The 13,768-nt window shown below is 42.3% G+C and overlaps 1 protein-coding gene across 6 annotated transcripts in view; it reads left to right on the top strand.

The window, feature by feature from the left end:
• HECTD4 (HECT domain E3 ubiquitin protein ligase 4) overlaps positions 1-13,768 on the top strand; it is a 183,527-nt gene that overhangs the window by 105,212 nt on the left and 64,547 nt on the right. For 4 of the 6 annotated variants that reach the window (XM_028116435.2, XM_028116436.2, XM_028116439.2 and 1 more), the window contains exons 24-37: positions 159-322; positions 895-1,128; positions 2,116-2,308; positions 2,699-2,803; positions 3,293-3,381; positions 3,763-3,938; positions 5,560-5,695; positions 5,809-5,950; positions 6,064-6,230; positions 8,608-8,754; positions 9,565-9,749; positions 11,512-11,665; positions 12,726-13,006; positions 13,218-13,407. In XM_028116435.2, coding sequence (XP_027972236.2) covers positions 159-322; positions 895-1,128; positions 2,116-2,308; positions 2,699-2,803; positions 3,293-3,381; positions 3,763-3,938; positions 5,560-5,695; positions 5,809-5,950; positions 6,064-6,230; positions 8,608-8,754; positions 9,565-9,749; positions 11,512-11,665; positions 12,726-13,006; positions 13,218-13,407 — 2,363 coding nt within the window. Of the gene's footprint in view, positions 1-158; positions 323-894; positions 1,129-2,115; positions 2,309-2,698; positions 2,804-3,292; positions 3,382-3,762; positions 3,939-5,559; positions 5,696-5,808; positions 5,951-6,063; positions 6,231-8,607; positions 8,755-9,564; positions 9,750-11,511; positions 11,666-12,725; positions 13,007-13,217; positions 13,408-13,551; positions 13,627-13,768 lie in introns of all 6 variants that reach the window. The other 2 variants (XM_028116433.2, XM_028116434.2) reach the window with 1 other exon arrangement.

Genomic DNA, 13,768 nt, shown 5'->3' on the forward strand with positions numbered 1-13,768 from the left:
CATCTTTCTTCTCATGATGTTGGGGACTGTCCCTGTGTCCCATAGCAGTGACACGTGATGCTGCTCTGTGAGCCCCTGTGGTCAGGGACAGTGCAGCGCGGTGCAGGTGCTCGGCTGCGTACAGTGACCAGTGTGATTTGCCCCTCTCTGCGTTGTAGGAGTCGTCGGAGGATGTGTCGGGAGGCTTGCCCTTTCTGGTAGACCTGGCTTTAGGTCTGTCTGTGTTAGCTTGTTCCATGTTGAGAATCCTGTACAATGGACCAGAAATCACCAAAGAAGAAGAAGCCTGTCAGGAGCTATTGCGGTCCAAACTTTTACAAAGGTAAAAGGCTTAGATAGGACTAGTTTTGCTCCCAGAGGAAAAAGGACTTCGTGTGGAAAACTACTTTTAGTACATTTCCCAGCGCATTGTGCAGACTGCCTGACAATCCCATAGGTGTCATTGTCATTAAGAAAGAAGGTGAAAATTACACCAAAGTGCCTTCTGGCTCTTACTTTACTAAATTTGAAATTACAGCCTTGAATGCATAAGCTTTTCTCCAACCCACATATTGTATAATTAAATTAAAGAATCCCCAAAAGGAGGAGTAGATGAGTGATAAAGCAAACCTATCAAAATGTTTATTCTAGAATCTAGGCGGTGGGTATATGGGCATTACCCAATGGATGGTTTCAACTTTTCTGTAGATTTAAAATTTTTCATAATGTTGGGGAGGAGGTTAGATTCCCAAAGATGTGGTTTCATTTAACGCTCATATTCCTTTGGCCTCTGGAGAATGTTTGATGAATATTTAACACGTGATGTGATCCTTCATATATTTGATGTATCTGCAAGCTTTCCATGGCTTTCCAGTTGGAAGAGGAAATGAAGGAGCCTCTTTTCTGTCTATTCAGGTGCCAGTGGCAGGTGGAGGCCAATGGCGTGATCTCTCCTGCCCTTACTCCAAGCCCATCTCCACTGCCACTGACCATCGAGGAAGACAGAGAATTCATCTACCCCTCTGACGTCCTTGTGCCTCCCGTTGGAAACTACTTTGACCTGCCCCGGATCAGGCTGCCTCCAGGAATCATGATAAAGCTCAGGGAAATTTCTGGGCGTGCTAGACCTCAATTCAGACCAAGTATAAAGTATGTTGCTAAGTAGTGTGCTATTTTTCCCATTGGAAAAAAAAAAAAGGCTTAAACAATGGAAGGGGGTAAATTTCTTCTGGTCTAGCAAATGAACCTTTAATTTTACATTTACTTAATGAACACTAACCACGTACTCTGCGGAGTCCCCCCAGGTGGTATTCCAGGCCATCAGGTGTCAGGGTGTGGGCCCCCAGTCAGCAACAATAGCAACACCTGAACCCTTGTTAGCTCTTGGGCCCCATCTCACACCTGCTGGATCCGAACCTCTGAGAATGGGGCCCAGGTTTTGACAAGTTTTCCATAGGATTCTGAAGCATGCTAAAGTTTGACAAATTCTAGGTTTTTCTCAGATGGTTTGACTCTCTACTCGAAGTCCTCAACTTTGGTTTCCTTAGTCCAGAGAGAGATGGTGAGGGCTCTTTCATCTGGAGTGTGAGGTCAGGCACTTACAAATGTCTTTGTGGTCTTCTTGCTTAAAGTCTGTTTGCTGGCCTCTGCGCTGTCTTCTGAAGCATGATTGGCCATTTCAGAGAGAAAAAATTTAAGGATAGTTGAAATTTAAAATGAAGAAATACAGAAACGCATTTTGTTTTCAACCCAGCATCCATATGTATGAGATACCACAAGCCATGGTACTACGTAAAATTATTTGGCACATAAATGGTGCCAAGATCTTTCGTTAGTCTTAGACCTCTTCCAGCTTTAATATGACTCTAGTTCAAAATATATAATTTAAAAAAATGGAGTCTCTTTAAGTTTGATTTTCACTTTATCAGCTGATGTCAGTTTTGTCAGTTAAACGTATTAAGTTATTGCCAACTTGATATGAAAGCCATCATGTTCATGCCTCTTTACTGTAATAAAGAAGGTGTGGTGAATATTTAATGTATTTAAATCAAAGCCTACACTCCTCAACCTATTGAATACAGGATTGGTAATTTGAGAGCGTGGCATCTACCTGACTAGTTTCTGTTGTAATCACAGAGAAGTGATTCAGCCAGACGTGATGGAGGAAATGGTGGTATCATGTGTTATTAAGCACTTGAACTTGGTTGATGCGCTGCAGTCCCTAATAAATTTCCAGTATCAAGAAGAACATGCTGAGGAATATGACTTACTGTGTAAAATTATGGGAGAGACCTTCAAGAAACTCAACGCCATGGAGAGACAGCTGCAGGTAAGTGAAGGCTAACGTGTTTAGATTACGCTCTCAATTGTCGGAAATAATTTCTTTCCTAGAAATTTAATGAAGTTTAAAAAGTGACCTGAAGGGGTGCCTGGGTGGTTCAGTTGTTAAGCGTCTGCCTTCGGCTCCTGTCATGATCCCAGGGTCCTGGGATCAAGCCCCTCATCGGGCTCCCTGCTCAGTGGGGAGCCTGCTTCTCCCTCTCCCACTCCCCCTGCTTGTGTTCCCTCTCTCGCTGTGTCTCTCTCTGTCAAATAAATAAAATCTTTAAAAAAAAAAAAAAAGTGACCTGAAGTTTTAAAATTTCCAAATTTACAGAGTGCACTTGTTTTTATTTTACATCTCTTCTCATATTGTTTTGTTTTATAATGTATCTATCAGAGTGTTGCAGAATTGGAGCAGAAATGGCAAAGCGAGGTTGATGATGCCATGCAAGGGAAGCTAGAGAACAATATGCCTTTCTTCTATGATTACCATTTCAATGAGGTGAGCAAGTTATGTGATTTATCATTGGGGCGTTGGTATTTACAGTGCAAAGGCACATATCGTGTGTGTGTGGGGGGGGGTATGTGTGGAGAGACCAAATAATGGTTTACCTGTTAAAATGTTGCACACGCCAAAATGTACTCATTCTTTACGAAGGTTAAAGTTAGATCAGCATATCAATAATACAAATATAAATTATTAAGTTGTTTTTAACTGATAGTTTTACCATCATTATCAAATTTTGCTTGCAAGCTTTAGGAAATGAAGGGCAGTTATAAGCACCGAAGAAGTCCCCAGAAAGTAGTTGATGCCATTTGTAATCATTAAAATATCAAAGAATAACTTACAAATGTGCTCTGGCATAGAAATATGGACCAGAGGTGGTGGTTTTTTTTTCCCCCATAAATTCTCTGTTCCTTTTAACATGAACGGTAAACTCACTTTTTGCAGATCCTGCCTACCATCTTTTCTTGATTTTTCCTTCTTTAGAACAAAATGAAAGAACTAGAACTTTTGTGTTCAATGAGAGAAGTCTCCTTTGATGGAAATGATCTTGAAAACATGGTCCTATCACTGAGGTTAGTGATGTTAATAACTGTGTAAAGCTAATTTGCTGCCTTGATGCTTAAGACAAAATGTGAAGATCTAGTTTCTTAATAGATATTAAAAATCGTATGCATTCACTAAATATTTGAGTTGGAACTCATTTGTAAACTTGGAAATTTTGATTTTGGCCTTCAAAAGTTAGCAGATAGGCATCTGAAACTGGACAAAAGGAACTAAAAGTGGTCCATTTATAACCCTGCTCTCTTGGCTAGGGGAAGGGGAGTGATGTTTATCATTTTATCAGGTTTCTTTTGCTTTAGTTTCCCTCTATCTTGTCGTATCCTTTGTAATTAAAAAATGTTGGTTTTGGTGAACCTGAGAACGACTAAATGCACATCAGTCTTTCTTTATAGGGAGAAGTTTCTGCAAGAAGTGAATTCTCTCATACAGAAACCCTCGCACCCACTGGCGAAAACGAAGACGTTGGTGAAGAGTTTAATGAACCGAGCTGAGCTGCTGTTACATGTCACCATTTCGGCCCAGCCTGGCCTCACGAGAAGCATCTCAGGGACCCCCGCAGAGACACCGGGTACAAAGCCAGCCCCAAGCAGGCCCTCCACACTACTCTGGTCATAAAATACACGTCAGCTACTGAAAGAAAAATCACTCTTGTGTTCTCCTAGGAAGGAGAAAGAGAAGTGCCAACATTTTTTTAGTTTGCCTTTTACTTTTTCCAGCCAAGAGAGACTTTTCATTGAATTCATGTGGTGTTTTGTGAGTCAGCTGAGCATCAGGGGTGCCTCCTCACCTGCCTCATTCAGTTTTGCTTGGGAGCCCAGTGATGTCTATTTTTATAATCTAGTGCCCCTTACTTGGTTTATGGCTTGTCATTTTCATAGTAATGTGTATAATGAGATAGTCAACATTGTGAGTCTTGTAATGCACCATATTTTCCTCTTAAAGGTGAGTTTGCATTGCACCTTTAGTAATTATGTGGAACCTCCTAACATGAATTTTCACTATTTTCCTGGTCACATTTTAATTGTTAGCCTGAAAGGACATTTCTCAGGGAAATAAATGAGTCTTCTTTCTTAAACTAGATCCCCAACACCTGGCATAGCCCATAATGACAATTGTTAATTCTTCCCTTGAGACAGCAGGATGAGTAAACATGAGACTCCGTGTTACCGCACCCCATAGCCTAACAGACACTGCCAAGCAAGCGAACTTGTTTTCATCCCAGCTTGAGTGCCCAGGGCACTCCTCACATGGGAGAGAAGTTTAGGGTGATTCAGGTTTCTGACCCTAATGAAAGGAGACCATTTGCTGAGAATATCAGAGGAAGCGTGCCGAGCATACAGTATGATCACATACCAAGATGGTCTGCTGACCGTGTCCCTGGTCACAAGGCCTTGGTTAGTTAAAGGTCCTGTATGAAGACTTAACCACTCAGTAAGACTGATGATGCTTTCCAAGAGGCTCTTGCCATCAGAGATCATGAACCAATAGTTTGCTGAGCAATAACATCTTCAAAAATTATGTTTTTAGACCAAAGCTGCCTAACCATTCTTAAGACAAATTCAAAATAACCTCTTCTCTACTTTTTTTTTCCTTAGATGATCTTTATTATGCAGTTTTGTCATCTTCCATAATGTGTTCTTTTATGATACAACCATTTCCCTGGATAGTGTAGGAAGGGCCAGTCAGATTCTAGCTCAAGCGTGATATTTACTCACACCAACTCGATCAAAACCAAGGTGCCACCAAATGTCAATAAGTCAGCTAAATAAATCTAGGATTAAAGGAGGGGGGGCAGAAAAAGGCTGTCTCTGGGAGAAAAAAAATGGATTTGGATTTACTTGAATTAAGAAATTTTTGATTCCAGAAATGACTTTTCTGTCCTCTCTGGCTTTTTAGAATGCTTAAATGAAGGTGAAGGTTGAGAGTTTATGAAATTGAATCTTGCGGCCTTTTTTTTTAACCAAATTTAATAAAAAGATTATAGTTTTTCACACTAAAATAATTTTTAACCCTAATATCCAGGTTTTTAAAAATGTGCCTAAAAATTGTCAGTGTGCTGTGCTAGCTGGTTTGGTGGATGAACTCTCCTAGAAAGCGAAGATACTCTTAGACTGGTAGCATAGCTGTTGTTGCTGTCCGTACAAATCAGACAGCAAGTATGCCAACCTTTTGATTCCTTTCTGTTCCAGCTTGTAAGTCAGCTTCAGAAACAAAGGTGATATCTCACGCTGTGCGGCAGCCTGTTTTTCTTCGCAGCATGTCGGCTCCTTCTGACCTGGAAATGATTGGTAATGAAGATTTGGAATTTACTAGAGCAAATCAGAGGTAAATGGCTAATGGCCAAGATTGGATTCCCACATGCAGCTGAATACATTCATCAGAGCATGCTCCCTGAGTGAGTTTGTTTTGTGATCTAGCACCGTTTTGTTTTCCTGTAGGCGGCGCCACGTGACCAGTCACCGCAGCAGCTCCTTTACACTCCTGCAGTCATTGGCCATCGAGGACAGCAGGGACAAGCCCACCTACAGTGTCCTGCTGGGGCAACTGTTTGCCTTCATCGGCACCAACCCTGACCAAGCCGTAGGTCGTGTTTTGCCGATTACAGAGGAATAGCACCTAACAGCACGAGGTTGGGGGGGGGCGCCTGTGACAGCCCCCAAGAGTCAGGTGGACTTCCTTGTCATGCCTTTCAGGTGTCCAGCAGCAGCTTTCTTTTGGCTGCACAGACGAGATGGCGGCGGGGAAATACTCGCAAGCAGGCCTTGGTGCACATGCGGGAATTGCTGACGGCCGCTGTGCGTGTCGGGGGCGTGACACACCTTGTGGGTCCAGTGACGATGGTCCTTCAGGGAGGACCCAGGTCAGTTGCTTCTAGTAGTTCATACCGTCCTGGCCAGAGTGGGTGAGAGGCGTTCATTCCAAAGATGACTCTTGAAGCCAGATCATAGATGGTGGTATTTACTAGTGTTTTCCCCTAAAATATTTTATTTTTATTTTTTAAGAGCTCCACAATTTTGTAACAATGTCAGCGTGTGTAGCAGAAAGTAAAAGTCTCTTTACTCCCCTTCCTCTCCTGAATTCCACCTTGTTCACTAAGAGCTGCCTGTATCAGCTACACACACATAAATAGCTATTTAATTCTCTTTATACACAGAAGTGTCTATGTGTATGATTTTTTTTTCTTAATTCAGATTATACTATACTATAACACTGGAGTTGTTTTGTTCAGCATATCTTGGATATATCTGTCTTTTCATGTCAATGCATGTAGTTCTGCTTTATAGTTTTGAAGAACTTCCTGGACCTCCAGGTAAGGATGGCTATGTCTTATTTAACTCCTCCCCTCCTGGTGGACACATGGTTCATTTACTCTTTCTCTCCATTTTTTCTGTTTTATTTTTGCATTAATAGCAGTGATGTAGTCAACATCCTTATGCTTATATTTTTGTGTACTTTTGTGCTTATTTTTACTGGATCAATTTCTAAAAACCTAATTGTAGATACAAACTTTGAAGAAGGTTTTATCACTTATTTGTGAGGAGTTTTTCTATGCTGTTCCCTACTGGGCTTCAGAGATCTTCAAGTAGAAATAGAAAAGGCATTTGTCTACAGGTCCTAGACTAGAACTGCCTGGGGCTACTTGTGTCTCCTGACAGCTCTTTGAGAAATTCTGGCCGGCAAGCAGAGAGGCTGGGGAAAAGAGCTAATGTGAATATCCTGAGAAATTTCTGTGTCAATCAGGAGAGACCAGGTTACTGTTTAGAAACAAAACCCTCCAAAATCTCTGGTGTACAAAACAAGATTTCAGTTCTTGCTCATGTCCAGCACAGGTGCGCCTCAGCCAGTGGTAATCCCGGAGAGCCTGGGTTAGAGGAGGGGACTGCCATCCTGAAAGCTGTTAGTCCCTTTGTCAGAGCTCTGAATCATTGGGCAGGCTGGTCACATGCTCACCCAACCAGAGGGGTGCCTAGGAGGTACAGTGAGTAGCACTGGCCACCACAGCTCACTTCCAGAATAATTTCTCCACAACCCTGGCAGCATTTTTCTTTTTTCCCTCCGTAATGTCATGTCAAACATTAAAAAAAAAAAAAAAAATGCAGAAAATCCCAAAGTATAAAGTAAAAATCACCTGTAAATCTAACACCTTAGGATAAAACCTGTTAACATTCTAGTGTATCTGTTCTGTCTTTATTCTAACCATAGATACCTCCTATAATGTTTTTAGTGGTTGTATAGCACTGCATCATATTCCTGAACCTTTATTCAGATTCAGTCCTGATTTTTCAACCTTAGATTTTATTTACTTATTTTTGCTATTATAAACAGTATTCTGTAGCATATCTTTGTAGATAAATCTGGAGAGTTCCAGTTTTCAACTAATATTAATTGCCGTAGAATCTACCCCAGATTGTGTGTTTACACTGGGAAAGTCTTATATCAATTGGTTTCTCATACTCTGCTAATAATCACAGTGTGGACTTGAAAAGGACACTTAGTTAATCTATTTGGGCCTTGATTTTCTCATTAGTACAATTGCATTTACAGAACTCAGTGCTGCATAGGATATTGTAGATGTGTTTCAGACGGTTTCCTTATTAAATGTGTTTGGTGATGTGGAGTACCATTCTCTTGCTCTTAGAGATATTGTGGACTTTAACCTTGTAAGGCTCCGAGTAATCCTGGTAGGGAACCCTGCTTGATTTGACTTAGCCTCGGATTCCCCCAGACTTTTCTAGAACATGGGCATTATCTCTGAGGCATCTTAAGACATGCTGTCCAGTAAGTCTTCTATGGTCCTGCAGTCTGGGAAACACTGGTGATCTCCAGGATCCCTTCAGTTCTCGATTCACCTAGACACTCTTGGATTTCTCAGAACGCTCCTGCTCTTATGTTCACTGTCACTCTTCTTGCCATGGTTCAAGAAGCCTGCACTTTGAAAGAAAAAGAAGAAGATAGCAGGAGGGGAAGAATGAAGGGGAGTAAGTCAGAGGGGGAGACGAACCATGAGAGACGATGGACTCTGAGAAACAAACTGAGGGTTCTAGAGGGGAGGGGGGTAGGGGGATGGGTTAGCCTGGTGATGGGTATTGAGGAGGGCACATTCTGCATGGAGCACTGGGTGTTATGCACAAACAATGAATCGTGGAACACTACATCAAAAACTAATGACGTAATATATGGTGATTAACATAACAATAAAAAGAAAAAGAAGCCTGCACTTTGGTTCTGTTTCACAGAATTGAAGAACTAACCTGTGGTGGGATGGTGGAGCAGGTCCAGGAAGCCTTCGGCGAGACCATGACCTCTGTTGTGTCTCTGTGTGCTCGTTACCCTATCGCGTGTGCAAATAGCATCGGACTTTTGTGTACCATACCTTATACCAGGTAAGGAAGGCAATGCTTTTTATTGTGGGTAAGTTACACTGCAGTGCAGTTGCTTAAAAAAAAATATTTTTAAATTAAAAAATTGGGTGGGGGCGCCTGGGTGGTTCAGTCGGTAAAGCGTCTGCTTTCGGCTCAGGTCATGATCCTGGGGTCCTGGGACTGAGTCCTGCGTCAGGCTTCCTGCTGAGCTCGTGCTCGCTCCTTCTCTGTCAAAGAAATAAAATCTTTAAAAAATTTTTTTTTAATTTTTAAAAATTGGGATTTTTTTTACTTTGATTATCCAGTGACACTATCACTATGATTAAATGAGCTTACCTCCTGACAAGACACCTAAAGTTATTATGGAAATTACATATTGTTGAATTCCTACATGATCAGAAGTGGCCAGTAGGGATTATATTACATTGTCAAAATGGAGAGGTTTGAAAGAAAGTAAAAGATCTCTAGGAAATTTTTTTAACATATTTGGCAAAAATTTTTTACAAATGCATTTATTTTCTCAGTGACCTTATGAATCCCCTTACAATAAAATACATAAGTTTTTTGTATTATGGATGGGAACGTTGAGTTAATTCTATCAATTTTTACTTAGCTATTCTATATGAACAAACCAAAACTTGAAGTTCTTTATTTATGAAGGAAATCCTCATTGTAGAGAAATATTTCTGTGTTCAGTTATGCATGGTAGTATCCTAAGTAATAGACAAAGAACTGTGCTGACTTGTTTTATGCCCCTTTGATAACCTGGATCTTCAACCCGAGGGCTGGACAGTGACGTTTATTCTGTGTAACCCTTTCCACCTGGCCCAGGAGTGAAGAGAAGTGCCTGGTGCGCAGTGGCCTCGTTCAGCTCATGGATCGACTGTGTAGCTTGAGCAGTCAGACAGAGTCCAGTTCCAGTGAGAAACAAACCAAGAAGCAGAAGGTGGCCACCATGGCCTGGGCAGCTTTCCAGGTGCTGGCCAACCGCTGTGTTGAATGGGAAAAAGAAGAAGGTAAGGGGCAGGATTCCATTCTAGAATTCATTGATTTCTTCTGTTGACATGTTTACTTAATTTGTGCTGGCTGGGGGAAAGAAAGGCTGTATTAAATTACGTAATCAGATGGGTTTAATTAATGATTTCATGAGAGCCTCTTCATCAGCATCCTTCTCGGAAAATTTATGGCTACACTATGACGTTAAATAATATCCTAGCCCAGAGCACCTGGTGCTAAGTGAAATAAGCCAGACACAGAAAGACAAATACTGAGTGATTTCCCTTGTATGTGGAATCTAAAAAAGCCAAACTCCTGGAAACCAAGATTAGAACGGTGATTGCCAGGAATTTTAGGAGGAGGAGGAAGTAGGGAGATGCTGGTCAAAGGGTCAAACTTCCAGTTATAAGATGAATAAGTTCTGGGGTCTAATGAACAGCATGGTGATTATAGTTAATACTTTATCACATTCTTGAAAGTTGCTAAGAAAGTGAATCTTAAATGTTCTCAAACCATACACACACACACACACACACACACACACACACACACACACACACACAGAAAGGTAACTAACGAGGTGATGGATGTATTAACTAGATTGTGGCAATCATTGCACAATGTATATACATATCTATATATAATCACGTTGTACACCTTTTAAAAAAATCACATTCTATAATCTAAATTGTATATAACTTGTATTTGTCAGTCATCCCTCAATAAAGCTGGGGATGGGGGTGGGGAATGATAACCACCCTGAAAAAGAGTACAGTAAGCCGGGAAATCGAGACGATATCTTTCATGTTCTTTTTGTCAATGCTATCAGTCTCCAAATAAATATTGCTATGAAATAGCTAAGTAGCACTTAGTTGCATTCAGGTGCTACTTCCTAACTATATTTTTACCATCCCAGTTGAAAAAGTAAAGTTGAAGGATGATGTCTCCATGATATCCCAGGCCTGTTTATATAGCTTGGTTACTTATCTGTTCATTCATTCACTGTGTGTTTTATTGTCTTGAGAGTCAGGCATAAGATGAACAAGGCATTGCTCTTCCTCTTAAGAAATATGGTGCCGTGGGGGAGATAGACCAATGAGCAAATAATTGTGTGGTTAGTGCCGTAATTAAGGTGCCTGTGAAGTGCTGCGCCAGCACAGAGGTTCCTACAGACCAGCTGTGCTAGAGATCAGGCAAAGCTTCCCAAGAAGGTGACATGTGAGTTATTCTTACAGGTTAAAGAACATTTCCGTGCAGAAAAAACAGTGTGTGTAGGCACAGGGATCCAAGAGAGCATGGGAAGTTCAGGAAATGACAACTAATTTGTGTGGCTTTTTATAAGAGCTGCTTGGGAGGGGGGAACTTCTGGAGCTACAGTGAAAATGAAAGTTCCCAAAAGGTCTTTAATTGTGTTTAAAGAGAGAGAAGGTATGAATTAAAAATCAAGATGTTTTCATCACAGTAAAAAAAAAAGGGGGGTAATTCTTCCCTGTTAATTGAAGTATATTCCTTGTTTGGTGTGAATTATATTCAGTTTTTGTTAAGAATAATGTCTTTCCCCAACATTGAATCGTTAACCTTTTTTATGTGCAGATGTTCTCTAACGAGGAGACACTAATTGGGTAGCTAATGGAATACTGAGCAGGTTAAAGAAAAATCGGGCAAGAGGAGGGCTTAATGTAGGGAGGCTGAGAGAGGACTCGCCACACCTGCAGGCTTACCATGGCTTCCTTGGGTTCTCACCTCGCTTTTTCTCTCTCTTTTCTTTTTTTAACTCTGAAGGCGGCTCCACAGAGGCGGTGCACTCAGGTCTGGCCCGTCAGGTGTCCAGCCTTCTCACCAACCATCTTGCCCGAGCAACTGAGTGCTGTGGTAACCAGGCTGCTGGGAATGACGCCCTCCAGGACGTCCTCAGTCTTCTCAATGATCTCTCAAGGTATGGAACGCCCAGCCAGAGCTGTGAGAAAAAGTGGCTTTCCTCTTGAGTGATTGGGGTTCCCTTGGGTGGTGATTGTCTTTTGAAACACCTAAATTACATGTTTCTGCTTAAAGAACAGTGGAGAATAAAATCATTGGAAAAATAGGAGTTCCAAAATGCGAGGATCATTTAGGTGAATCTCTACATTATAAAACGATACCATGTGCTTTAATAGTTTGCTGGTAACAGCTGCTAGCCTTTCAAGTCCATGCAGTTGCATCGAGTAACCCAAAATCCTTACCCTCATTACAGCAAGATAATCAGTCAGGACCTGTAGTTGACTCGTTCTCATGCTGGTGTCTTAAAAAAGAAGACAATCTGTGGAGGTTTGATACCATCCCGTGTGAGCCGTGAGGCCCACACCCGCTTGTCCACATAAGGCTACTTGTTCTTTGGCTTCTACTGGACTTTTTCTTCTCAGCAAGATGCCACAGGGCCTGTACAATGCTGTGTGAGCCCTTTGGTCTTGAAGCTTAAAAAAGAATAAAAGACTGAAGGGAAAGTCTTCCTAGTTTGGGTCGTGAAGTTGTAGTGCTCTGTGAACCATGCTGAACTATAGCATCGCAGTTCAGTAAATTTCATCAGGGATCAGATAATACTCAAAGATCTTTCTTTTTAAGTACTATTGACTGGGGGCGCCTGGGTGGCTCAGTGCGTTTAAGCGTCTGCCGTCAGCTCGGGTCATGATCCCAGCGTCCTGGGATTGGGCCCCGCATCGGGCTCCCTGCTCAGCAGGGAGTCTGCTTCTCCCTCTCCTGCTCCCCCTGCTTGTGTTCTCTCTCTCTGAAATATGTAAACAAAAATCTTAAAAAAAAAAAAAAAAAAGTTCTATTGACTGGTCAGTTGAGAGCTTTCATTAGATATTTACCAAAAACCTTAGTTCTCCTTCATAAAAACATAGTGCAAAATCCGTGTCTTCCTCACGAATCAGTTCATCTTCATTTAGGGAGCTCTTGCTTCTGAATTTCTATAGACCAATATGCCCAGCCTTGTGTACCTTTTCTTCCTTCTTTTTCAGGAGTCACATAGGTAAAGCCATCCTGAGCCAGCCAGCTTGTGTGTCCAAACTCCTCTCTCTGCTGCTTGACCAACGCCCGTCTCCAAAGCTAGTCCTTATCATTCTTCAGCTGTGCCGGGCGGCACTCCCACTGATGAGCGTAGAAGACTGTGGAAACGTGGAGCTCCCGCCATGGAGCTACTCCGTTCCCTCCCTAAACAGTGAGCAGGAGGATCCCAGCGACCCAGCATCCAAGATTGCCTCGTTGCTCTTAGCAAAGCTGGCAGATTATGTAGTCCCAGGTGAGCAGCTGGTTGGAGAATGGCACTGAGGTGCCCACTTGCTGGGGGCGGCCAGCCTGAGCTTTCCATTGTTGGTTAGCTGCTGCTGCCACACCTCCTGCAACGGAAGAGAGGGAGATGGGAGCGGGAGGAAGAGAGACTCCAAAACTAGAGTCCTCCCTGTGCAGGGGATGCACAGATAACACTGCCATCGTTCTGTTCGCTTTTAAAGGATGTCAGACAGTTCTTTCTCCAACTGCTTCTGAACCTGACACTACATTGACAAAAACCAGTCCCAAGAATTCCTTAAAAGGAGATAAAGATCCTGGAGAAGAGAGTGAAGCAGTGGATGGCAAGCTGTCTATCTTTATCCACAAGCGGGAAGACCAGTCATCTCATGAGGTTCTCCAGCCGCTACTAAGGTGACTGATGATTGTAATAGCCACATGCCATCAGGCACTGACCGTGTCCCAGGCACTGTGCTCAGTAAGCCCCTTACATACATCAACTGTCCCAGCCCTCTTGACAACCCTAAGAGGTAATCACTGTCATCCCTGTTGTTACAGTGGAGAAACTGAGGCAGAGCTGAACCACAGACGCAGGCCTCTGACCACAGAGCCCAAGCTCTTATCCACAACTCGGTACTGTTTCTTCAGACCCAACAGAGAGCAAAAGCCCTGTTGAGAATGTATTGTTTGTGCTCAATGGAGAGTCTACAGTGTGATTTGGGCTTCGAGAAGGAATAATGCAGTCTGGTTTTAGTCATTGGCATCCTTCAGCCAT

Source organism: Eumetopias jubatus, unplaced genomic scaffold (assembly GCF_037043125.1).
Source record: "Eumetopias jubatus isolate StellerSeaLion01/CBP00866 unplaced genomic scaffold, mEumJub1_p1.0 scaffold_16, whole genome shotgun sequence".
Lineage (NCBI taxonomy): Eukaryota > Metazoa > Chordata > Mammalia > Carnivora > Otariidae > Eumetopias > Eumetopias jubatus.